Here is a 24,146-nt window from a genome sequence, read left to right on the forward strand (position 1 = left end):
TGGTTCAAATAGCGAGGGAAACTTGCTCAGCACTTGAGCACACGAGGCGTCATCCACTGAAGATAGTGCTTTGATGTCGTTCTAATTCCATCTAATCTTTTCTAACCAGGTTCTGCCGAGTGGGCCATTGCCTGGAACAATCCACAATGATGGGTCATGCACAGCTCCATCATACGATACCTTCACTGCCGCACTTCCAATGACTAGTATGAGCTCTTTGGTGTAGATACGCAACTTTGCATTAATCGGGCTCAGTTTAGGCCTTTGTGCTTTATTGCCCCACAGTTTCTCGAAAGCCTTCTAACTCATTATTGACTTACTCACACCTGTGTCCAACTCAATGGATACTGGAACTCCATTTAATTTGACTTTCCGTATTATAGGAGGGCTCTTGGTGGTGAAGGGATGTTTCCCATACACTTCTCGCACAAGAGATTGGTGTGCAAAATCAAAGCACATGGTATTGGGGGTAATGTACTGACGTGGATAGAGAACTGGTTGGCAGATAGGAAGCAGAGAGTCAGGATAAACGGGTCCTTTTCAGAATGGCAGGCAGTGACTAGTGGAGTGCCGCAGGGCTCAGTGCTGGGACCCCAGCTCTTTACAAAATACATTAACGATTTGGATGAAGGAATTGAGTGGAATATCTCCAAGTTTGCAGATGACACTAAACTGGGTGGCGGTGTGAGCTGTGAGGAGGACGCTAAGAGTTGCAGGGTGACTTGGACAGGTTAGGTGAGTGGGCAAATGCATGGCAGATGCAGTATAATGTGGATAAATGTGAGGTAATCCATTTTGGGGGCAAAAACATGAAGGCAGAATATTATCTGAATGGAGGCAGATTAGTAAAAGGGAAGGTGCAACGAGACCTGGGTGTCATGGTTCATCAGTCATTGAAAGTTGGCATGCAGGTACAGCAGGCGGTGAAGAAGGCAAATGGTATGTTAGCCTTCATAGCGAGGGGATTTGAGTATCGGAGCAGGGAGGTCTTACTGCAGTTGTACAGGGCCTTGGTGAGGCTTCACCTGGAATATTGTGTTCAGTTTTGGTCTAATCTGAGGAAGGACGTTCTTGCTATTGAGGGAGTGCAGCGAAGGTTCACCAGACTGATTCCAGGGATGGCTGGACTGACATATGAGGAGAGACTGGATCAACTGGGCATTTATTCACTGGAGTTTAGAAGGATGAGAGGGGATCTCATAGAAACGTATAAGATTCTGATAGGACAGGTTAGATGCGGGAAGAATGTTCCCGATGTTGGGGAAGTCCAGAACCAGGGGACATAGTCTCAGGATAAGGGGTAGGCCATTTAGGACTGAGATGAGGAGAAACTTCTTCACTCGGAGAGTTGTTAACCTGTGGAATTCCCAGCCGCAGAGAGTTGTTGATGCCAGTTCATTGAATATATTCAAGAGGGAGTTAGATATGGCCCTTACGGCTAAAGGGGATCAAGGGGTATGGAGAGAAAGCAGGAAAGAGGTACTGAGGGAATGATCAGCCATGATCTTATTGAATGGCGGTGCAGGCTTGAAGGGCCGAATGGCCTACTCCTGCACATATTTTCTATGTTTCTATGTTTCTTCCTCGGGTTGAGTTGCCTGTGCTGCGTGATCCGCGCCGGATCGATCATCCTCTGCCACGTGGTATATCGCAGCACGTTTGCACATTCGCTGGAGGTGCCCCATCATTGTGCAGCCTTTGCACACGTAGTGCTTGAATCGACATTGATGGGCCCGATGATTACCCCCGCAGCGCCAACACGGTGCTAATGGATTTACATTCACCCCCGATGGCGGACTCTGCCATATGCAGTTCGGCCTGCTAGTGATGTCATTTTATGCACAGTACTTGCCGGTGGAGCTTCGATGTTGAGAAGATATCTGTTTGGTGTTATCGTCTGTGGCCATGCATGCCTGGGCGATCGCAATGGCCCTGCTCAGGTCTCGGGTTTTGGCAGCTAGCAGCTTTCGAAGAATGACCTCGTGGCTGATGCCCAGCATGAAAAAGTCCCGTAGCATTTTCCCCAATGCAGCTCCAAAATCGCAAGGTCCCGCAAGGCGTCTCAGGTCAGCAACATAATCCGCCACGCCCTCTTCCCCGGAGTGAAGGTGTGTGTAAAAACAATACCTGTCCATGAGGATACTCTCCTTCGGCTTGAGGTAAGCACAACTCTCTATATTCCTTTGCCAAGGCTTCTTTGACAGCACCTCCCAAACCCGTGACCTCAACCACCTAGAAGGACAAGGGCAGCAGGCACATGGGGACGCCATCGCCTGCAAATTCCCCTCCAGGTCACACACCATCTGGATTTTGAAATATATCGCCATTCTGTCATGTATTCAACCAGCAATATAACCCATGTATAATCTGACCTGAGTTGTACACTGTGAGAACAATGACCACGAGGTAGTGAACTTGTGGGAGACACTCCTAACTTGGACCTTCAGATATAAAAGGGGAAGCTCCACCCACTTCCTGCACTAGAGTGCCAAGGAATAAAGGACAGGTCACAGACTGACCTCTCAAGCATGGGCCTCGTGTGCATTTATACTGTATAGTAAGGACTTATCAATGGCGACGAGGATGGATTTAAACCACGCGAGCATGGCCAATAGCAGAACAGACGAGAGGTATTGTGTTAAGGAATGGTTGGGACTTGGATTCAACTTTGATAAAGCAGCACACAGTTCTCCAGGCAGACAAGGGCAGTCAGGCATGCCCCAACATGTAGTCGAACCCAGAGGGGGAGTTCGACAGAGACAATGGCAAGCTGAACAGCGATTCACGCCATTGCAAGGGACAATGCGGCCAGTAATGGGGCCATCAACACCTGTTAATGGCGCACTCAAGGACAATAACAGGGGTAGTCAGGGACGATCGACTGGCAAGGGACCTTTTGTTTCCAACAGCAGCTCATGTTGGAGGCGTGGAGGCACACACTCAGTTGGAGTTTGCAGAGATGAGCAAAATACCTGCAGAAATTGCATAAATGAATGCTGGGGGAAATCGCTGGAAGCTGAAGTTCAGCGAGTTCATGTGGAGCACGTATACAGTTCATACATCAGGACGCCACCGATAATAATGAAAGTGCTCCTCAATGGCATCCCAGTATCAATGGAGCTAGACATGGGGGCCAGCCAGTCCCTGATGGGTATCAAACATTCGAAAACTTGTGGGCGTCCAAGGCTAGGAGGCCAAAATTATCGCCGATTGACGCACAGCTACGGACATACACAAAGGAGATCTTTCCGGTGCTAGGCAGCGCCATGGTAGTCGTGACCCACAAAGATTCGGAGAACAGGTTGCCACTCTGGGTTGTCCCGGGGGATGGTCCCGCACTACTGGGGAGGAGTTGGCTTGCTGTCATGAACTGGAAATGGGGCGATGCCAATGCAATTTCCTCTGTGGAGCGAGTATCATGCTCACAGATCCTGGACAAATTTGACTCATTATTTCAACCCGGCATTGGCACATTCATGGGAGCCAAGGTAGTGATTCACATAAACCCGGACGCCAGGCCAGTATACCACAAGGCCAGAGCGGTGCCGTACGTGATGTGGAAAAAGATAGAAGGCGAATTGGACCGCCTGCTGAAGGAAGGCATCATCTCGCCAGTCGAATTCAGAGACTGGGCGAGCCCGATTGTGCCGGTGCTCAAGGCGGATGGGTCGGTCAGGATATGTGGTGATTACAAGGCCACCATCAATCGGGTGTCACTCCAAGACCAGTACCCGCTACTGAGAGTGGAGGATCTCTTTGCGACGCTATCCGGTGGCAAACTTTTTTCAAAATTGGACCTGACCTCAGCTTACATGACCCAAGAGCTGGCGAGTGAGTTGAAGAAGCTGACCATCATCACTACACTCAAGGGGTTGTTTGAGTACAACAGATGTCCGTTCGGGATTCGCTCGGCCGTCGCGATCTTCCAACGAAATATGGAAAGCCTCCTCAAGTCGATTCCAAGGATGGTGGTTTTTCAGGACGACATCCTCATCACTGAAGATACTGAAGAACACCTGCACAACCTGGAGGAGGTGCTACGCAGACTGGACCGGGTAGGGCTGCGACTGAAAAAGGCAAAGTGCGTCTTCCTAGCTCCAGAGGTAGAATTCCTGGGGACGAGGGTAGCAACAGACGGGATCAGCCCTACTGCGTCCAAGATGGAAGCGATACAGAGAGCACCCAGACCCCGTAATACGACAGAGCTGCATACGTTCCTAGGGCTCCTGAACTATTTTGGTAACTTTCTTCCCAAATTGAGCACGCTGCTAGAGCTGCTACACGTGCTCCTACATAAAGGCCGCGAATGGGTCTGGGGAGACAGCCAGGAAAGGGCTTTTAATCGAGCACGCAATTTGTTATGTTCCAACAATCTGTTAACGCTATATGACCCATGTAAGAAACTTGTGTTAATGTGCGATGCATCGTCCTATGGTGTCGGGTGTGTGTTGCAGCATGTCAATGCCAAGGGTCAGTTACAGCCGGTAGCTTATGCCTCCAGAAGTCTGTCCCAGGCAAAAAGGGGCTACGGGATGGTAGAAAAGGAGGCGCTCGCATGTGTATATGCGGTAAAGAAAATGCACCAGTACCTGTTTGGCAGGAAATTTGAGCTGGAGACAGGTCACAAACCCCTAACGTCCCTTTTGGCCGACAACAAGGCCATTAATGCAAACGCATCGGCCCGCATACAGAGGTGGGCACTCACGTTAGCCGCCTATGACTACACAATTCAGCACAGACCAGGCACCGAAAACTGCGCTGAGGAATTTAAACCATTTCACAGGCGCAGGGATGAACTCTCGATTCAGGCCGATTGCCTACTGTGGGGAAACCGCGTAGTTATGCCCCAGATGGGCAGAGAGGTGTTCTTCAGAGAACTCCACAATGAGCACCCAGGCATTGTCATGATGAAGGCAATTGCCAGGTCACACGTTTGGTGGCCAGGGATAGACGCAGATCTGGAACTTTGTGTTCGCAGGTGCAACACGTGTGCCCAGCTGGGCAATGCGCCCAGGGAAGCTCCCCTGGCCATGGCCCACCAAGCCTTGGTCACGCATCCATATGGACTACGCAGGTCCTTTCATGGGAAAAATGTTTTTGGTTGTTGTAGACGCCTACTCCAAATGGATCGAGTGTGACATTTTAAATTCAAGCACATCCTCTGCCACCGTAGAATGTCTACGGGCAATGTTCGCCGCCCACGGTCTACCGGACATCTTGGTCAGCAACAATGGCCCGTGCTTCACAAGCACTGAATTCCAGGACTTCATGGCAGGCAATGGAATTAACCATGTCAGAACGGTACCGTTCAAGCCAGCCTCAAACAGCCAGGCAGAACGAGCAGTGCAGATAATCAAACAGGGGATGCTCAGAATCCAAGGGGGTTCCCTACAAAGCCGCTTATCACGCTTCCTGTTGGCCTACAGATCTCGACCACACCCGCTCACAGGGGTTCCACCCGCAGAGCTGCTAATGGAAAGGATGCTCAAAACCAGGTTATCCCTTATACACCCCACCATGAAAGAAATTGTCGAGAGCAGGCGCCAGTCACAATATGACTTCCATGACAGGAATGCGAGGGCGCGATGTATTGATGTAAATGACCCTGTTTTTGTCCTCAACTATGCTGCAGGGCCCAAATGGCTCCCAGGCACTGTTATTGCCAAAAAGGGAAATAGGATTCTGGTAGTTAAACTTACCAATGGACAAATCTGCCGCAAACATGTGGATCAAACAAAAAGGAGGTTCAGCAACCCCATAGAAGAAGCAGAGGAAGAACACAATATAGAGTTCACTCCACCACAGGTGATTGAACATAGGAACCAAAGGGAGGAGAGCCCAGCCACTGTGGGCAGTCCGGACAGGCCTGAGGCACCGCAAACAGCAGACACTCAGGCCAGCGCCCAACAACCGGAGCCCCAACTCAGGCGCTCTATAAGAGACCGTAAACCACCAGAGAGGCTCAACCTGTGATCCCAATAAGACTTTGGGGGGGAGGTGATGTCATGTATTCAACCAGCAATGTAATCCATGTATAATCTGACCTAAGTTGTACACTGTGAGAACAATGACCACTAGGTGGTGAACTTGTGGGAGACACTCCTAACCTGGACCTTCAGATATAAAAGGGAAAGCTCCACCCACTTCCTGCATTTGAGTACAAAGGAATAAAGGACAGGTCACAGACTGACCACCTCTAAAGCATGGGCCTCGTGTGCATTTATACTGTATAGTAAGGACGTATCACATTCCTTTATCGTTTCTGGGTCAAAATCCAGGAACTCCCTCCCTAACAGCACTGTGAGAGCACCTTCACCACACGGACTGCAGCGGTTCAAGAAGGTGGCCTAGCGCCATCTTCACAAGGGCAATTAGGGATGGGCAATAAATACTTCCCAGCGATGCCCACGTCCCATGAACAATGAAAAAAAATTTCTCTTTCTTTTAAGATGCTCATTAAAACCCACCTTTGGTCACCCCTCCATTATTTCCTTCTTTGACTCGGCTTCCATTTTTTGTCTGATTACACCTCCTATGAAGTGCTTTTCTACATTAAATGCAACATTTAAATGCAAGTTGTTAAGATATTGTCGACAGAAAACTAATAGGAACACATTAACCAGTTTACTAAAAATAGCAGACAAAAGGAAATTTATATCCCCTGATGGGGTATAAGTAGGTCTCCAATAGTTTAGTAAATAGTACAGGCCAAGAAAGACCCAGATTCGAAGGGCCACAGCACAGCTAGTTAAAAAATTACACTGACCTTTCACGTCTGGTAATGCGGGTCCTGTAAGCCATCTCCTATTGGCAGAACTGCAGCTCAGGCACAGTTTACTGCATTATAAACACGGGGTGCGTGTGAGAATTAGAACGGTTTGTGGGAGGGGTGGATGCAGTAATATGAAATTGAACCTTTCTGGTTTTACTTCCGTTTTCACACTTACTGGGTGGCCAGTCCCTTCCAAACAGAACCCTAGCGCCTCCCCATCCCCATCACCACTATTCATATCCTCAGGCCTCTCCCTACCTACTCCCAATCCCCACTTGTGCCAATTTGTTTTCATTGAAACATGTGTCCCTTCACATGGAGACTATTGCCTCCTTTGACTTCATCGTTGTCCCCCACAGCTCTCACAACTCCTCGCTTCCCCATCTGGCCTTCGCCTAAGTATGCCCTCAATTTTACTGTTCTTTGCAATTTCTCCCTCAGCTCCTCCTCAGCTCACTCACCATATCCAGAAAGCCTGCTACTGCTGCTCAATCCCTGCATATGCCACTTCCTGATCAACCAACTTTACCTACTCTTGCAGACATCGTTCACCTGTCTCTCACCCACCTCTGCCCGGCCTCCTTCAAAACTGTTGTTATCGCTCCCTTCTTCACAAACCTCACCCAACACCCCTCCACTCACTCACTGTTCTGTGTCAAACTATCCCTTTCCCTCCAAAGTCCTACAATCTGGCTTCCGATCTCCAACCGAGACCGCCTGGTCAAGGTCACAACAATGTGACCATGTTAGTATGGGATGGAGTCACAGATCGATCAAACTGGGTAAGGACATTAGTGAACCAGTTGGGTTTTCAAGACGATCTGACAGCGGAGGTCGGAGCGGAGCAGGTCGGGAGCAGCGAGGCCCATAAAAGGGGCCCAGCAGTTGGGAGAAGCAGCGGAGGTCGGAGCGGAGCAGGTTGGGAGCAGCAAGGCCCATAAAAGGGGCCCAGCAGTTGGGAGAAGCAGCGGAGGTCGGAGCGGAGCAGGTTGGGAGCAGCGAGGCCCATAAAAGGGGCCCAGCAGTTGGGAGAAGCTAGCTTATGCAGGGTCAAAAGCAAAATAGAAGTAAAAAGAATTCGAAGTGTGGCGTCACAGCCAAGCGGGTAAGTGATTGGCTGGTTGATTGGTGAGTATTTTTTCTTTTTCTTTTTCTTTCTTATCAGTAGGAAACCTTTTGGCAGTGTTGCCAAATTAAGTTAATCTAAGGGTTAAGTCATGGCAGGAGAGCCCAGAGCTGTGCCATGCTCCTCTTGTACTATGTGGGAAGTCAGGGACACATCCAGTGTCCCTGGCTACTATGTGTGCGGGAAGTGTGTCCAGCTGCAGCTCCTGCCAGATCGCATTGCGGCACTGGAGCTCCACATGGATTCACTCTGGAGCATCCGCGATGCTGTGGACGTCGTGGATAGCATGTTTAGTGAGTTGGTCACACCGCAGGTAAAGGTTACACGGCCAGATAGGGAATGGGTGACCATCAGAAAGGGCAGGGGAAGGAAGGTAGTGCAGGGATACAGTTGAGGGAGGTGGCTCATCAGGGGAAGGCAGCAACAGCCAAGTTCATGGCACCAGGGGTGACTCTGCTGCACAGGAGGGCAGGAAAAAGAGTGGGAGAGCTATAGTGATAGGGGATTCTATTGTAAGGGGAATAGATAGGCGTTTCTGCGGCCTCAAATGAGACTCCAGGATGGTATGTTGCCTCCCTGGTGCAAGGATCAAGGATGTCACGGAGCGGCTGCAGGGCATTTTGGAGGGGGAGGGTGAACAGCCAGTTGTCGTGGTGCATATAGGTACCAACGATATAGGTAAAACATGGGATGAGGTGCTACAAGCTGAATTTAGGGAGCTAGGAGTTAAATTTAAAAAGTAGGACCTCAAAGGTAGTAATGTCAGGATTGCTACCAGTGCCACGTGCTAGTCGGAGTAGGAATAGCAGGATAGTTCAGATGAATACGTGGCTTGAGGAATGGTGCATGGGGGAGGAATTCAAATTCCTGGGACATTGGAACCAGTTCTGGGGGAGGTGGGACCAGTACAAATCAGACGGTCTGCACCTGGGCAGGACCGGAACTCATGTCCTCGGCGGAGTGTTTGCTAGTGCTATTGGGGAGGGTTTAGCAGGGGGATGGGAATCTATGCAGGGAGGCAGAGGGAAGTAACAAGGGGGCAGAAGCAAAAGGCAGGAAGGAGAAAAGTAAGAGTGGAGGGCAGAGAAATCAAGGGCAAAAATCAAAATAGGGGCCACATTACAACATAATGTGCGTGGAGAGGCGTCGCTGAGCCAGGAGCAGCGTGAGTCCGTTGGTGAGGCCTATAAAAGGTCGGGAGGTGCGTGGAGCGGCGTGGCTTGTGCAACTACAGGGAGAAGGTAAAAAAGAAGTAAAAAGAAACAGAAAGGTTACGTCACAGCCAAGGGGGTAAGTGATTGGCTGGTGATTGGTGAGTAGTTTTTCTTTTTTCTCTTCTATAACAGTGAGTAAACTTTAGCATTGTTGTTGCCAATTTAAGTTAATCTAAGGGTTAAGTCATGACAGGAGAGCTCGGTCACGTGATATGCTCCTCCTGTACCATTTGGGAACTCAGGGACACTTCCGGTGTCCCTGACGACTATGTGTGCGGGAAGTGTATCTGCCTCCAGCTCCTGACGGACCGCGTTGCGGAATTGGAGCTGAGGGTGGATTTACTCTGGAGCATCCACGATTCTGAGAATGATGTGAGTGGCACGTGTAGCGAGTTGGTCTTACCGCAGGTGAAGGGTCCACAGCCAGCTAGGGAATGGAAGACCAGCAGGAAGAGCAGTGCAAGGAAGGTAGTGCAGGGGTCCCCTGCGGTCATTCCCCTGCAAAACAAATACACCGCTTTGGGTACTGTTGAGGAGGATGACTCATCAGGGGAGAGCAGCAGCAGCCAAGTTCATGGCACCGTGGCTGACTCTGCTGCACAGAAAGGTGGGAAAAAGAGTGGGAGAGCTATAGTGATTGGGGACTCTATTGTAAGGGGAATAGATAGGAGTTTCTGCGGCCGCAACCGAGACTCCAGGATGGTATGTTGCCTCCCTGGTGCATGGGTCAAGGATGTCTCAGAGCGGCTGCAGAGCATTCTGGAGAGGGAGGGTGAACAGCCAGTTGTCGTAGTACATGTCGGTAGCAACGATATAGGTAAGAAGCGGAAAGAGGTCCTACAAGCTGAATTTAGGGAGCTAGGAGTTAAATTAAAAAGTGGGACCTCAAAGGTAGTAATCTCTGGATTGCTACCAGTGCCACGTGCTAATCAGAGTAGAGGGAGCAGGATAGTTAGGCTTGTGCAGTGGTGCAAGAGGGAGGGATTCAAATTCCTGGGACATTGGAACCAGTTCTGGGGGAAGTGGGACCTGTACAAAAGGGACGGTCTGCACTTGGGCAGGACTGGAACTGATGTCCTAGGGGTAACATTTTCTAATGCAGTTCGGGAGTGTTTAAACTAATATGGCAGGGGGATGGGAACCTATGCAGCGAGACAGGGCGAAGTAATATGGAGTCAGAAACAGATGGTAAAAAGGTAAAAAGCAATAGTAGAAGGCCGAGTAAACAAAGGCAAGAAATAAAAAGGGCCACACTACATCATAATACTAAAAGGACAAAGGGTGTTAAAAAAACAAGCCTGAAGGCTTTGTGTCTTAATGCAAGGAGTATCCGTAATAAGGTGGATGAATTAACTGTGCAAATAGATGTTAACAGATATGATGTGATTGGGATTACAGAAACGTGGCTCCAGGATGATCAGGGCTGGGAACTCAACATCCAAAGGTATTCAACATTCTGGAAGGATAGAATAAAAGGAAATGGAGGTGGGGTAGCATTGCTTTTTAAAGAGGAGATTAATGCAATAGTTAGGAAGGACATTAGCTTGGATGATGTGGAATCTATATGGGTAGAGCTGCAGAACACCAAAGGGCAAAAAATGTGAGTGGGAGTTGTGTACAGACCTCCAAACAGTAGTAGTGATGTTGGGGAGGGCATCAAACAGGAAATTAGGGGTGCATGCAATAAAGGTGCAGCAGTTATCATGGGTGGCTTTAATATGCATATAGATTGGGCTAAACAAACTGGAAGCAATATGGTGGAGGAGGATTTCCTGGAGTGCATAAGGGACGGTTTTCTAGATCAATATGTCGACGAACCAACGAGGGTGGAGGCCATCTTAGTCTGGGTGTTGTGTAATGAGAGAGGATTAATTAGCAATCTCGTTGTGCGAGGCCCCTTGGGGAAGAGTGACCATAATATGGTGGAATTCTACATTAGGATGGAGAATGAAACAGTTAATTCAGAGACCATGTTCCAGAACTTAAAGAAGGGTAACTTTGAAGGTATGAGGTGTGAATTGGCTAGGATAGATTGGCGAATGATACTTAAGGGGTTGACTGTGGCTGGGCAATGGCAGACATTTAGAGACCGCATGGATGAACTACAACAATTGTACATCCCTGTCTGGCGTAAAAATAAAAAAGGGAAGGTGGCTCAACCGTGGCTATCAAGGGAAATCAGTGATAGCATTAAAGCCAAGGAAGTGGCATACAAATTGGCCAGAAATAGCAGTGAACCTGGGGACTGGGAGAAATTTAGAACTCAGCAGAGGAGGACAAAGGGTTTGATTAGGGCAGGGAAAATAGAGTAAGAGAGGAAGCTTGCAGGGAACATTAAGATGGACTGCAAAAGTTTCTATAGATATGTTAAGAGAAAAAGGTTAGTAAAGACAAACAGAATCTGGTGAATTCTGATCCTGCAGTCAGAATCAGGTGAATTCATAATGGGGAACAAGGAAATGGCAGACCAATTGAACAAATACTTTGGTTCTGTCTTCACGAAGAAAGACACGAATAACCTCCCGAAAATACTAGGGGACCAAGGGTCTAGCGAGAAGGAGGAACTGAGGGAAATCCTTATTAGTCAGGAAATGGTGTTAGGGAAATTGATGAGATTGAAGGCTGATAAATCCCCAGGGCCTGATATTCTGCATCCCGGAGTACTTAAGGAAGTGGCCCTAGAAATATTGGTATTGGTGGTCATTTTCCAACATTTCATGGACTCTGGATCAGTTCCTATAGATTAGAGGGTCGCTAATGTAACCCCACTTTTTAAAAAAGGAAGGAGAGAAAACGGAATTATAGACCGGTTAGCCTGACATCAGTAGTTGGGGAAATGCTGGAATCAATTATTAAAGATGTAATAGCAGCGCATTTGGAAAGCAGTGACAGGATTGGTCTAAGTCAGCATGGATTTATGAAAGGGAAATCATGCTTGACAAATCTTCTAGAATTTTTTGAGGATGTAACTAGTAGAGTGGATAAGGGAGAACCAGTGGATGTGGTGTATTTGGACTTTCAAAAGGCTTTTGACAAGGTCCCACACAAGAGATTAGTGTGCAAAATTAAGGCACATGGTTTTGGGAGTAATGGGTTGACGTGGATAGAGAACTGGTTGACAGACAGGAAGCAAAGAGTGGGAGTAAACGGGTCCTTTTCAGAATGGCAGGCAGTGACTAGTGGGGTACTGCAAGATTCAGTGCTGGGACCCCAGCTATTTACAATATATGTTAATGATTTAGACGAAGGAATTGAATGTAATATCTCCAAGTTTGCAGATGACACTAAGCTGAGTGGCAGTGTGAGCTGTGAGGAAGATGCTAAGAGGCTGCAGTGTGACTTGGACAGGTTAGGTGAGTGGGCAAATGCATGGCAGATGCAGTATAATGTGGATAAATGTGAGGTTAACCACTTTGGTGGCAAAAACAGGAAGGCAGAATATTATCTGAATGGTGACAGATTAGTAAAAGTGGAGGTGCAACGAGACCTGGGTGTCATGGTATATCAGTCATTGAAAGTAGGCATGCAGGTACAGCAGGCAGTAAAGAAAGCAAACGGCATGTTGGCCTTCATAGCGAGAGGTTTTAAGTATAGGAGCAGGGAGGTCTTACTGCAGTTGTACAGGGCCTTGGTGAGACCACACCTTGGGTATTGTGTGCAATTTTGTGTCTCCTAATCTGAGGAAGGACATTCTTGCTGTTGAGGGAGTGCAGCGAAGGTTCACCAGATTGACTCCCGGGATGGCAGGACTGACATATGAAGAAAGACTGAATCGACTTGGCTTATATTCACTGGAATTTAGAAGAATGAGAGGGGATCTCATAGAAGCATATAAAATTCTGATGGGATTGGATAGGTTGGATGCAGGAAGAATGTTCCCGATGTTGGGGAAGTCCAGAACCAGGGGTCACAGTCCAAGGATAAGGCGTAAGCCATCTAGGACCGAAATGAGGAGAAATTTTTTCACCCAGAGAATTGTGAACCTGTGGAATTCTCTGCCACAGAAAGTTGTTGAATCCAGTTTGTTGGATATATTCAAAAGGGAGTTAGATGTGGCCCATTACGGCTACAGGGATCAGGGGGTATGAAGAGAAGGCAGGAATGGGGTACTAAAGTTGCATGATCAGCCATGATCATATTGAAATGTGGTGCAGGCTCAAAGGGCCGAATGGCCTGTTCCTGCAGCTATTTTGTATGTTTCATGGTAACAGCTTTTTATTTCAAGATTTAAAAAAAATTGATATGGTGGGATTTGAATTTGCCTTTGCTGGAGTTAATCTGGGTTACTTAACCAGTAACATAACCACTGCACCACTTCCCTCTTGTACAATCTCTATCATATCCCTTTCTATCTCATTGTAAATATTGCCAGATGCACTGTAAGTTGTTGTTGAACATCTGCTCTTTGTAGTTCAGAGCCAGCACACATTTTCCTTTTAAAACAGATTCTGATGTACCATTAGTAAATCATAATTGTTAGCCTTGGCTCAGGGATAGCACTCTCTCTTGCTGAGTTAGAAAGCCATGGGTTCAAACACTGCTGCAAAGACATGAATGCATAATTCAGGCTGGCACTTCAGTGCTGCTCTGTCAGAGGTGCTGCTTTTTCAGATACGATATTGGGCCGGAAATTGCAGCCTCGCTGGGTGTGTATGAAGTGCGCAGGCACCCGGCAAGGCCTTGTAAAAGCCGGTCCTCGGTGCGCGATGCACATGCACTGAAAACCAACTCCTGCGAACTGTCAAAATTTCTTTAGATAGATCGAACGCATCCCCGCAGGAAGGACATCCGCGGGGCAGAGATTGGGCTATTTGCCCAACTCTTGCTCAGCAAATATCCTTCAAACTCTTATACCAGTGTAAGAGTTTTAAGACATAGAAAAATAAAATTGAATCACTCATTTTTATGTTAAAAACTCTGTCCATTAAGGAAAGTTTATTTTTAACCCTATTAAAACACATTGGCACAGAAATTCCGGACCCAGGAAGGCATCGGAAAAGCTGGTTTTCAGCGCACAATGCGCATGTGCTGAAAACCGGCTTTGCCGATCTGTCAAGCTCCAGCTTGATAGATCCTCCACTTATCGGGAGCGAGGACATTTGCAAGGGCAAGATTGCAGGATTTACCCATATCTTGCCCAGCAAATGTCCTCAAAACTCTTGCGCCTGATAAAAGCCGGCGCATAGCCTACTTTTACAGGTGTAAGAGTTTTAAAACACACTTAAAGCATTAAAAATAAAATAAAGAAAACCCCACCCACTACATTAAATTTATTTTAAACCATAATGTTAAAAACTTTCTAAAAACTCAGTAATTTTTTTTCTTTAAGATATTTATTAACATTAATTTTAATTATGTGAGATGTGCTTTTTTATTTTTTATTTGGTGTTAGTGTGTTTTTTTTTTCAATTAATAGCGATGAGAACTCATAGATACGGAGTTCCCATTGCTATTAATTGAGAATACTGTACCTGATTGGTTGAGCAGTCACACATGACTGCATCTTCTGCGTGGGAACCTGGAGGACAGGAGCGTGCTTCGCAGTGCGGGAAGAGAAGGCCTCCTTGACGGAATTCCACGCTCCTCCGGGACCACCAGGTACTTTCGGAAAAATTCTCCGGTCGGAGGCGCCCGTCCGAAAGAAGCCTCTGATCGGAATTTCAGGGCCATTTCATTGGATTAGCTTGTTCTTATTGAAATTTATCACATGTGTCATGTATCCAGGGCATTTCTGATGTTGGGTTTTGTTTGTATCCAAAGATACAACATCGATGCTCCACATGAGCATCCTCCTACCCTACAACATTTCACCAGAACAACATATCCTTTAATTCCTTTCTCCCTCATGTGTTTATCTAATTACCCCTTATTATCTACTGGTGTTTCTGTTCGTGTGAGAATTATTGCTTAACCAGGAACAACGCGGTCCGTTTCCCCGTGTAGCAAAGATCGGACAGGGATTGTGTCCACTCTACCCGCTTGATGCACATTATTTAAATGCAATCAGCGAGCTGCCAGCATTAATCCCACTCCTCAGAGAACTACAGGTATCATGTCCCTATGTTGTTGATACCAATATGGACCACATGTGGGAAACCTGATTTCCCCTCGCCCCTCCCAAGTGGTCAATATCGGTATCAATGACATAGGTAGAAAGAGGGATGAGGTCTTGCAGGTAGATTTTGGGGAGCTAGGAAAGAGATTATAAAGCAGGACCTCAAAGGTAGTAATCTCTGGATTACTCCCGGTGCCAATCAATCATCAATCAATCAATCATAGGCAGTCCCTTGGGGTTGAGGATAACTTGCTTCCACACTAAAAATGAGTACTCAGGTCTCTGATGAACTCATTTTAAACGGTGGAAGATGCCTGTGCGTGAACTCTTTAAACGTGGGGTGGGCGTTGCACACCAGCCACCACACGAGCTTGATGGAGCAAGGCCTTGGTCCAGTGGCAAGGGATCCAAGCCGATTGGAGACCAGGCTCCGCCACATCTGCCAATACACACACACAAACTCAAACATACTCCCACTGTCCTTCCTTCCTCCTTCCCACAGGACCTCTCTCTATGTGGAATTCATAGTACGCAATGTGAGCCTCACGACCTCACAGCCTTGCTATTGGCCCGTGCTGCGCCTTCCCTTGGTCTTGTCCACGCTCCTCCACCTCTGGGCTCCGACCTCTCCGCTCCTCCATGTCTCGTCCGTCCTCTTCACTTTCGATCTCCATACCTCGCTGGTTCCGACCTCTGTTCCTCCCCGATTCCGACCTCCGCTCCTCGTTAATCCCGACCTCCGCTCCTCGCCGCTTCTGATCTCTCTGCCTCGTCGATCCCGACCTCTGCTCCTCCCCGCTTCCAACCTCCACTCCTCGCCACTTCCGAACTCCACGTTGTTGATGCTGCTGCTGTGGTGATGAGGTTTTTTTGATTTGCCCACAGCTCCAGTCTCGTGCTCCAAATTGCTCCTCTAACTGTCCCACGAAGTCAGGCTTTTTTTGATTTGCCCACAGCTCCAGCCTCGCGCTCCAAATTCCGAACTCCAAACTCCAAACTGCTCCTCTGACTGTCCCACGAAGTCAGTCTTTTTTTGATTTGCCCACATCTCCCGGTGCCACGTGCTAGTGAGTACAGAAATAGAAGGATAGAACGGACAAATGCGTGGCTGGAGAGATGGTGCAGAAAGGAGGGCTTTATATTCCTGGAACCTTGGCACTGGTTCTGGGGGAGATGGGACCTGTGCAGGCTGGACGGGTTGCACCTCAACAGAGCCGGGACCAATATCCTCATGGTGGGGTTTGCTAATGCTGGGGTGGAGGGTTTAAATTAATTTGGAAGGGGATAGGTACCAGGATGTAGCATTGTAAAGGAGAGATTGAGACCATCCGTTTGGCCGCCTCTGCCTTTCCTTCCCCTTGCCCACCGGGCCAAACTTCCTCCAAGGATCCCCCTGCCCTAACCCTGACCTCACATCTTTCTCCAGTTTCTCTCCGATCTCCCCTCATGACCTTTCCGAGCTCATCCTGTCCCCGAGACCCACTTCCTGCCCATTTGACCCTATTCCTATCAAACTGCTGACCATCCAACATCCTTTTCTGGCTCCCATGTTAACGAATGTTGTTACCGGTTCTCTCTCCTCAGGTACTGTCTCCCTCTCCCGCAAATCTGCCGACATCAACCCTCTCCTCAAAAAAAACAACCCTCAATCTCTCCGTCCTTGCAAACTACCGCCCCATCTCCAACCTCCCTTTCCTCTCCAAAGTCCTTGAACATTTTATCGTCTCCCAAATCTGTGCCCATCTTTCCCGCAATTCCATGTCGAAACCCTCCAATCCGGTTTCCGCGCCTGCCACAGTACCGAAACGGCTCTCATCAAAGTCACAAATGACATCCTTTGTGACTGTGACCAAGGTAAACTATCCCTCCTTGTCCTTCTTGACTTATCTGCAGCCTTTCACACGGTTGACCACTCTATCCTTCTCCAACGCCTCTCCACCGTCGTCCAGCTGGGTGGGACTGCACTCGCCTGGTTCCATTCTTGTCTATCTAATTGTAGCCACAGAATCACCTGCAATGGCTTCTTTTCCCACCCCCAAATCATTACCTCTGGTGTCCCCCAAGGATCTATCCTTGGTCCCTGCCTATTTCTCATTTACATGTTGCCCCTTGGCGACATCATCCGGAAACACAGCGTCAGTTTCCACATGTACGCTGATGACACCCAGCTCTACCTCACCACCACTTCTCTCGACCCCTCCACAGTCTCTAAATTGTCAGACTGCTTGTCTGACATCCAGTTCTGGATGAGCAAAAATTTTCTCCAATTGGTTATTGGGAAGACCGATGCCATTGGTCCCCGCCACAAACTCCGTTCCTTAGCCACTGATTCCATTCCTCTCCCCAACTTCTGTCTGAGGCTGAACCAGGCTGCTCACAACCTTGGTGTCATCTTTGACCCTGAAATGAGCTTTCGACCACATATCCACAGCATAACTAAGACCGCCTCCCATTTCCATAACATCACCCATCTCCGCCCTTGCCTCAGCTTACCTGCTGCTGAAGCCCTCATCCATGCCTTTTTCACCTCGAAACTTGACTATTCCAATGCACTCCTGGCTGGCCTCCCACATTCTATCCTACAAAAACTAGAGGTGATCCAAAACTCGGCTGCCCGTGTCCTAACTCACACGAAGTCCCACTCACCCATCACCCCTATGCTCTTGACCTATATTGACTTCTGGTTAAGCAATGCCTCGATTTGAAAATTCTCACCCTTATTTTAAAATCCCTCCATGGCCTCACCCCTCACTATCTCTGCAATCTCCTCCAGCCCCACAACCCCCCGAGATGTCTGCGCTCCTCTAATTCTGCCCTCCTGAACATCCCTAATTATAATCGCTCAACCATCAGTGGCCAGGCCTTCTGTTGTGGAGGGCCCAAGCTCTGGAATTCCCACCTCAGCCTCTCTGCCTCTTTACCTCTCTTTCCTTCTTTAAAACATACCTCTTTAACCAAGCTTTTGGTCACCTACTCAAATTTCGACTTATGCGGCTCGATATCAAATTTTTATCACATAATACTCCACGTTAAAGGTATATAAATATAAGTTGTTGTTGTAGAGTACAAAAGCAAGGAAGTTATGATGAATCTTTACAAAACACTGGTTCGGCCACAACTGAAGTATTGTGTCCAATTCTGGGCACCGCACTTTAGGTAAGATGTGAAGGTCTTAGAGAGGCTTCAGAAAAGATATGCAAGAATGGTTCCAGGGATGAGGGACTTCAGTTAGAAGGAAAGACTGGATAAGCTGGGGTTGTTCCCCTTAGAGCAGCGAAGGTTGAGAAGAGATTTGATGGCGGTGTTTAAAATCATGAGGGGTCTAGCCAGAGTAGATAGAGAGAAACTGTTCCCAGTGTTTCCTACATTACAATAGTGATTACACTCCAAAAATGCTTCATTGGCTGTAAAGCGCTTTGAGACATCCGGTGGTCATGAAAGGCGCTATAGAAATGCAAGTCTTTGTTTCTTTTCCCATTGGCGATAGGGTTGAGAACCAGAGGACACAGATTTGAGGTGATTGTCAGAAGAACCAAAGGCAACATGATGGGAAACTTTTTTACGCAGCGAGTGGTTATGTTCTGGAATTCACTGCTTGAAAGGGTGGTGGGGACAGGTTCAATCATGGCTTTCAGGGAATTGGATAAGTACCTGAAGGAAAAAATTATAGGGCTACAGGGAAAGGGCGGGTGTGGGACTCGCTGAAGTGCTCTTGCAGAGAACCAGCACGGACTCAGCGGGCCAAATGACCTGCTACTGTGCTGTAACCATTCTATGACTTTTCTTTCATCCATAACTAGTCTCCACTGGTCCTTTACATCCAAACAACACTCCCCCTCCCATAGTTCTTACTTTAAACATAACTGATTTATAACCTCACATCAAAGCTAAATAACACTCCAGATTATTGCTGGTCCTTTTCTAATCTCATTTGGGACTTCTGCATTCACAGTCTACAGTAGGTCATTTGCTTGTACCTGCAATGGGCCTTTATTACTTTCTCGAAGGTTTGCACTCAACCAGAAGGAGGCTCCAGGTGGCAGGTATTACCAGACATCTCCATCGAAATAAGTGATTACAGCTTTTGATGAATAAGTGTTTTGGCTAACAAGTCCCCACTGGAGTCTATTGGTTGGGACCCAGATCGGCAGGAATAAACCTTTCTCTGAGCAATAACAACAGGATTCTGGAAAATGGAGGAATTATTGTCTGTGAGCAGCCCTAGGAACAGAACTAAGCAAATATGAGCTGATCAAAGAACACTGGCATGGATTTATGAAGGGTGTGTTAGGTCTGTCTAATCTAGTTGAACTTTTTGAGGAGGTCAGCTAACATGTTGGATAGATAACTGTCTATGGGCACTGTCTATAGGAACTTCCAGAAGTCATTTGATAAAATTCTTCAATAGAAAGTGTTGTGGAATATTAAAAATATAACATTCACACGAAAGGCCTTTTATAGAGAAGAGTTATTTATTAAAACCTGATTAATCAAGGGAGATCCAGCCTCATCAGTACCGTTACTGAGTGCTCTCAAAGCTGATCTCACAGGACAAGCTATGTAATTACATTTTTATACAGCTGAGATACAATCAAAATGGTGGAACTACGTGTTCCAGTGTTCCATTGGTTAATACAGTTTGATGATGATGGTTAATACAGGTTACAGCAATTTCATTGGGTGCTATAGTTACATTAATTTTATTGGTTACAGTAATTTCTAATGATTCCATTGGTACATTCAGTTCTGACAAATGTTGCTAGGGAATAGCCACCTACAGGTTATGTGTTACATTTCTGGAAACGTCTTCCTAGGCTAATTCTCAGACTAATGTCCTTGGCAGACATATGGCAACCCTTTGCTTAAAAGAGGCATTGTCCCTGTTATCTCCTGTGGCTGGAACATCGTGGCCTCCTCTCATTATTTCTGTGAGCTGTCTACATAAATCTTGTGCGTGTTCTTATCTCCTAAGAGAATTTCTCTAACCTTAGTGTTTCTGCTTAATTCAGCTATTCTACCATGAACGCATTTTAAACCTTACTCTTAGTCTTTCTTACTTTATTTTAATTACACCAAATTACTTTATCCCTAATTAAGGTTTTTCACTCTTACAGAAAGGCAAATGGTGAAAGACTAAACTGTGGAAGAGCAAAGAGATTTGTGTGTCCAGGTGCACAAATCACTAAAAGCTCGTGCATAGGTACAAAAAGCAATCAAAAAGGCTAATGAAATATTGACCTTTATCTCAAGGGCATTGAACCAACAGAGAAACAGAGGTCCCATCTATCTTTTAAGCTTTCCTCTCCTAAGTTCTTGAACACGTTTCACCTCTCAAATCCGTGCCCATCGTTCCTGCAATTTAACGTTTGAATCTCTCCAAAATCAGGCTTCCATCACTGCCACAACACTGAAACTAATCAAAGTTACAAATGGGATCCTCTGTGACTGTGACCATGGTGCATTATCTCACCTCGACCTCTCTACAATCGTCAACACAGCTGATCGTACCATCTTCCTCCAATGCTTCTCCTCTATTGTCCATCCCAGTGGGTCTATCTTCATCTGATTCCACTCTTATCTATTCAATTGTAGCCAGAGTATCTTCAGCAATGGCTTCTCTTCCCAGCCCCTATTCTTTTGCTGCCAGAGTCCCTCAAGGATCTATCTACCACCGCCCCCCTCTCCACAAAAAATCTACATGCTGCCCCTTGGTGGCATCACCTGCAAACCCAAGGTTAGCTTCCACATGTACACCCAGCGCTACCTCATCCCCACCTCTCTCTCTCGATCCTCCACTGCCCTTGTGTTGTCAGAGTGCTTGTCTTATATCCAGTCTTGGATGAGCTGCAATTTCCTCCAGTTAAACATTGCAAAGACTGAAGCCATTGTCTTTGTCCCCCACCACAAACTCTGTTCCAGAGCGACTGATTTCAAATCTCTTTGCCCGATTATTGTCTCGGGCTAAACCAGACTGTTAGCAATCTAAGCATTTTATACGATCCCAAGCTGAGTTTCCGACCCCATATCCTCTCTGTCACAAAGATTTCTTAATTATAATACTGTAATATCCCCTGTCTCCACCCCAGCCTCAGCTCATCTGCTGAAATCCTCATCCATGCTTTTGTTACCTCCAGATTTGACTATTCCAATGCTCTCCTGGTTGTACTCCCATCTTCCACCCTCCATAAACTTGAGCTTATCCAAAGCTCAGCTACCCGTAACCTAACTCGCACCAAGTCCCGTTCACCCTTCACCCCTGTGCTCGCTGACCTACATTGGTTCCCGGTCCGGCAATGCATCAATTTAAAATTCTCATGTTTAAAACCTTTCATGACCCCTCCCTGCCTCTATAACATTCTCCAACCATGTGACCCTCACCCCAAACTCTCTGTTCCTCTGACTCTGACTTCTCGTGCATCTCGCCCTCCCTTTGCTCCCCCCTTGGCAGTTGTGCCTTCAGCTGTCTAAGCCCCATGCACTGGAATACCCTTGTGCCTTCAGCTGTCTAAGCCCCATGCACTGGAATTCCCTCCATCCTACATTACTGCTCTCCAAAAGTATTCATTGGCTGTAAAGTGCTTTGAGACGTCCAGTGGTCGTGAAAGGCGCTATATAAATCCAAGTCTTTTTTCTTTCTTTCTCAAAACCTTTCCGCCACTCCACCTCCATCTTCCTTAAAACCCCTCTCTTTGACCAAGCTTTTATTTCCTTCTCTTAATATCTTCTTCTTTCTCTCGGCATCCAAGGTTGTCCGCATTAAAGGTGCTGTATAATTGCAAGTTGTTGTGGTATCGACCAGCTCGGTTCCCAGTTCCATTCCCTAGTCTGTGCCGAGTTCTCTGATGTTAGCTAGGATAGTAATGAGATCACAGCTGAGCAAGTCCTATTTTGACCCAACATTCATTATCCCTGGTGTCCGGCCCAATATTTATCCCTCAACCAACATCACTAAAACAGATGATCTGGTCATTATCACATTGCTGTTTGTGCTGTGCGCAAATTGGCTGCCGCGTTTCTTACATTATAACAGTGATGACACTTCAAAAAAGTACTTCATTGGCTGTAAAGACCTTTGGGACATCTTGAGGTCGTGAAAGGCGCCATATAAATTTATTTCATTTTGTTTGAGCTTTATCTCGCCAGGGAACATGTTGATCAAATGTTATACCTGCTAATGTGCAAACCAATTCGAGAGTCAAATCAGCACTAAACGCTCTCCATGCCAAATTGTATTACCCAGTTTAGAGGCACCCTGCTCCCAGTAACTGACCTCCCCCCAGGACAGTGTGAATGGCACTCCTTGCAGCGGGGAAAGTGGCTGCCCTCATCCTCATCCTGGGCCTGTACTTTGGGCTGAAGTCCAAGGAAGAGGCAGCTTATTCCTTCGAGAGAGCTGCTGTTGCTGCAGATGCAACGAGGTGTTCGGAGATTGGCAGGTGAGTCTCTGTTAGAGGGCCTTGGCTCACAAAGCCTGTCGTAGGAATAATGCTAAACCTTTGGGGCTGGATTTTCGGCTTTGATGTTTTTGGGGGTGATAATGGCGGCGGGGTGGGAAAGTTAGTGCCCGGGAACAGTTTGCGCCTCAGTAGGTAAGTTTGGGCAGCTGGGCCCTGAGTCAGAGGGTGCAGCGCTAAGGGAGGCGTACACCTCTCTTGGGCGTTAGGATGGGAGACATCCGAGCTAAAGAGCCGGGCCGGGAGCACTCCGAGAGATGTCTGGGGGGGCGGGAAACTAAAAAAAACGACAAAAACATTCTCAAAACATTGCCCGTGCCACCACAACACAAATCGCAAAAAAAATTAAAAGAACAAACAATCACACTTAATCTAGGAGTCCATTACTCACCTCTTCGCCGACGGGATGGTTGGACCGCCCTGATTTCCGGCGGACGGGTCGGGCAGTAGTCCAAACTCGCGCCGGCATCGCAACCAGGGGCGTTACACACCCGGGCGCAGCTTTACTGGATGGTGCTGCTCAGCACTGCTGCTAAACCGGACCTGAGGATCGCTGCAGGGCGCTGGAGGCCAAAACACCTCACCGCCTCCATTGCTGCTGCTCCGGGGTGAAATACGGAGCGCAGAAGACCTGAAATTCCAACCCTTGCAGAGAATTACAACATAGAAACACGCCGTTCCGCCCAACCAGTTCGTGTTGATATTTATCCTGCACGTGACCTGTAGTCCCAAACCCATGGGTCTGCCAAAAGATCCTGGAATTGCGGCAGTGACTGCTTTGGGCAACCGAGTACAGGATTATTGTTGCTTGATGGCTCTGTAGACAAATCAAAACTTACTCTGCATCTCAGAATACTTTCAATGCAGGGATATTCTGAGGCAGAATGTCTTGGCTGTAGATGGAGTTTGGATACAGATCCACCATGATCTAATTGAATGGCAGAACAGGCTCAAGGGGCTGAATGGCCGACTCCTGATTTATGTTCCTAAATCTCACACTGCTTTCATTGCAGGGATATGCTGAAAGAGAAAGCCTCAGCTGTAGATGCTGCCATTGCCACCTTGCTCTGTGATGGGCTGATGAACGCACACAGCATGGGGATCGGGGGAGGATTCTTCATGACCATTTACAATGCACAAACAGGTAGGTGTCTCAATGCTCCATCTGTATCCTCACTGTCACGCTCCCGACTTTCACATGAGTGCAGGGACACCTGTTGATTATATTCCGTGCAGCCCACAGGAAGGGAACAACGCTTGGGCTGTTGCAGGTTGTTTATTTGAGATGTTCCATGCAGCTGCCAAAAGTCAGCGATATTGTGCTATGTGTTCCTTTGGGCAGGAAATCCCTCTGCAGTGGCTGGTGAAATTAACTCTCGCTCACCCCCATGTTTTAAACGGTAGTCACACGACAGTTTGAGTGTGAGTTGAATGTACTAAAACCACAAACAATGAATCTGGACAGAACTGTCCTTGTGCACTTCATTATTTGATTATTTTATTTTACGTTTAATATCACCAGTGG

The 24,146-nt window shown here is 47.4% G+C and overlaps 1 protein-coding gene across 1 annotated transcript in view; it reads left to right on the forward strand.

Moving 5' to 3' along the window:
* Nucleotides 1-2,604: 2,604 nt before the first annotated feature.
* The window catches only part of LOC139269216 (glutathione hydrolase 1 proenzyme-like), a 122,532-nt gene continuing 100,990 nt past the window's right edge, over nucleotides 2,605-24,146 (forward strand). The window contains 3 exon segments of the mRNA XM_070888308.1: nucleotides 2,605-2,630; nucleotides 22,448-22,603; nucleotides 23,635-23,765. Coding sequence (XP_070744409.1) covers nucleotides 2,605-2,630; nucleotides 22,448-22,603; nucleotides 23,635-23,765 — 313 coding nt within the window.

The sequence above is a fragment of the Pristiophorus japonicus genome, chromosome 8 (genome assembly GCF_044704955.1).
Source record: "Pristiophorus japonicus isolate sPriJap1 chromosome 8, sPriJap1.hap1, whole genome shotgun sequence".
Lineage (NCBI taxonomy): Eukaryota > Metazoa > Chordata > Chondrichthyes > Pristiophoridae > Pristiophorus > Pristiophorus japonicus.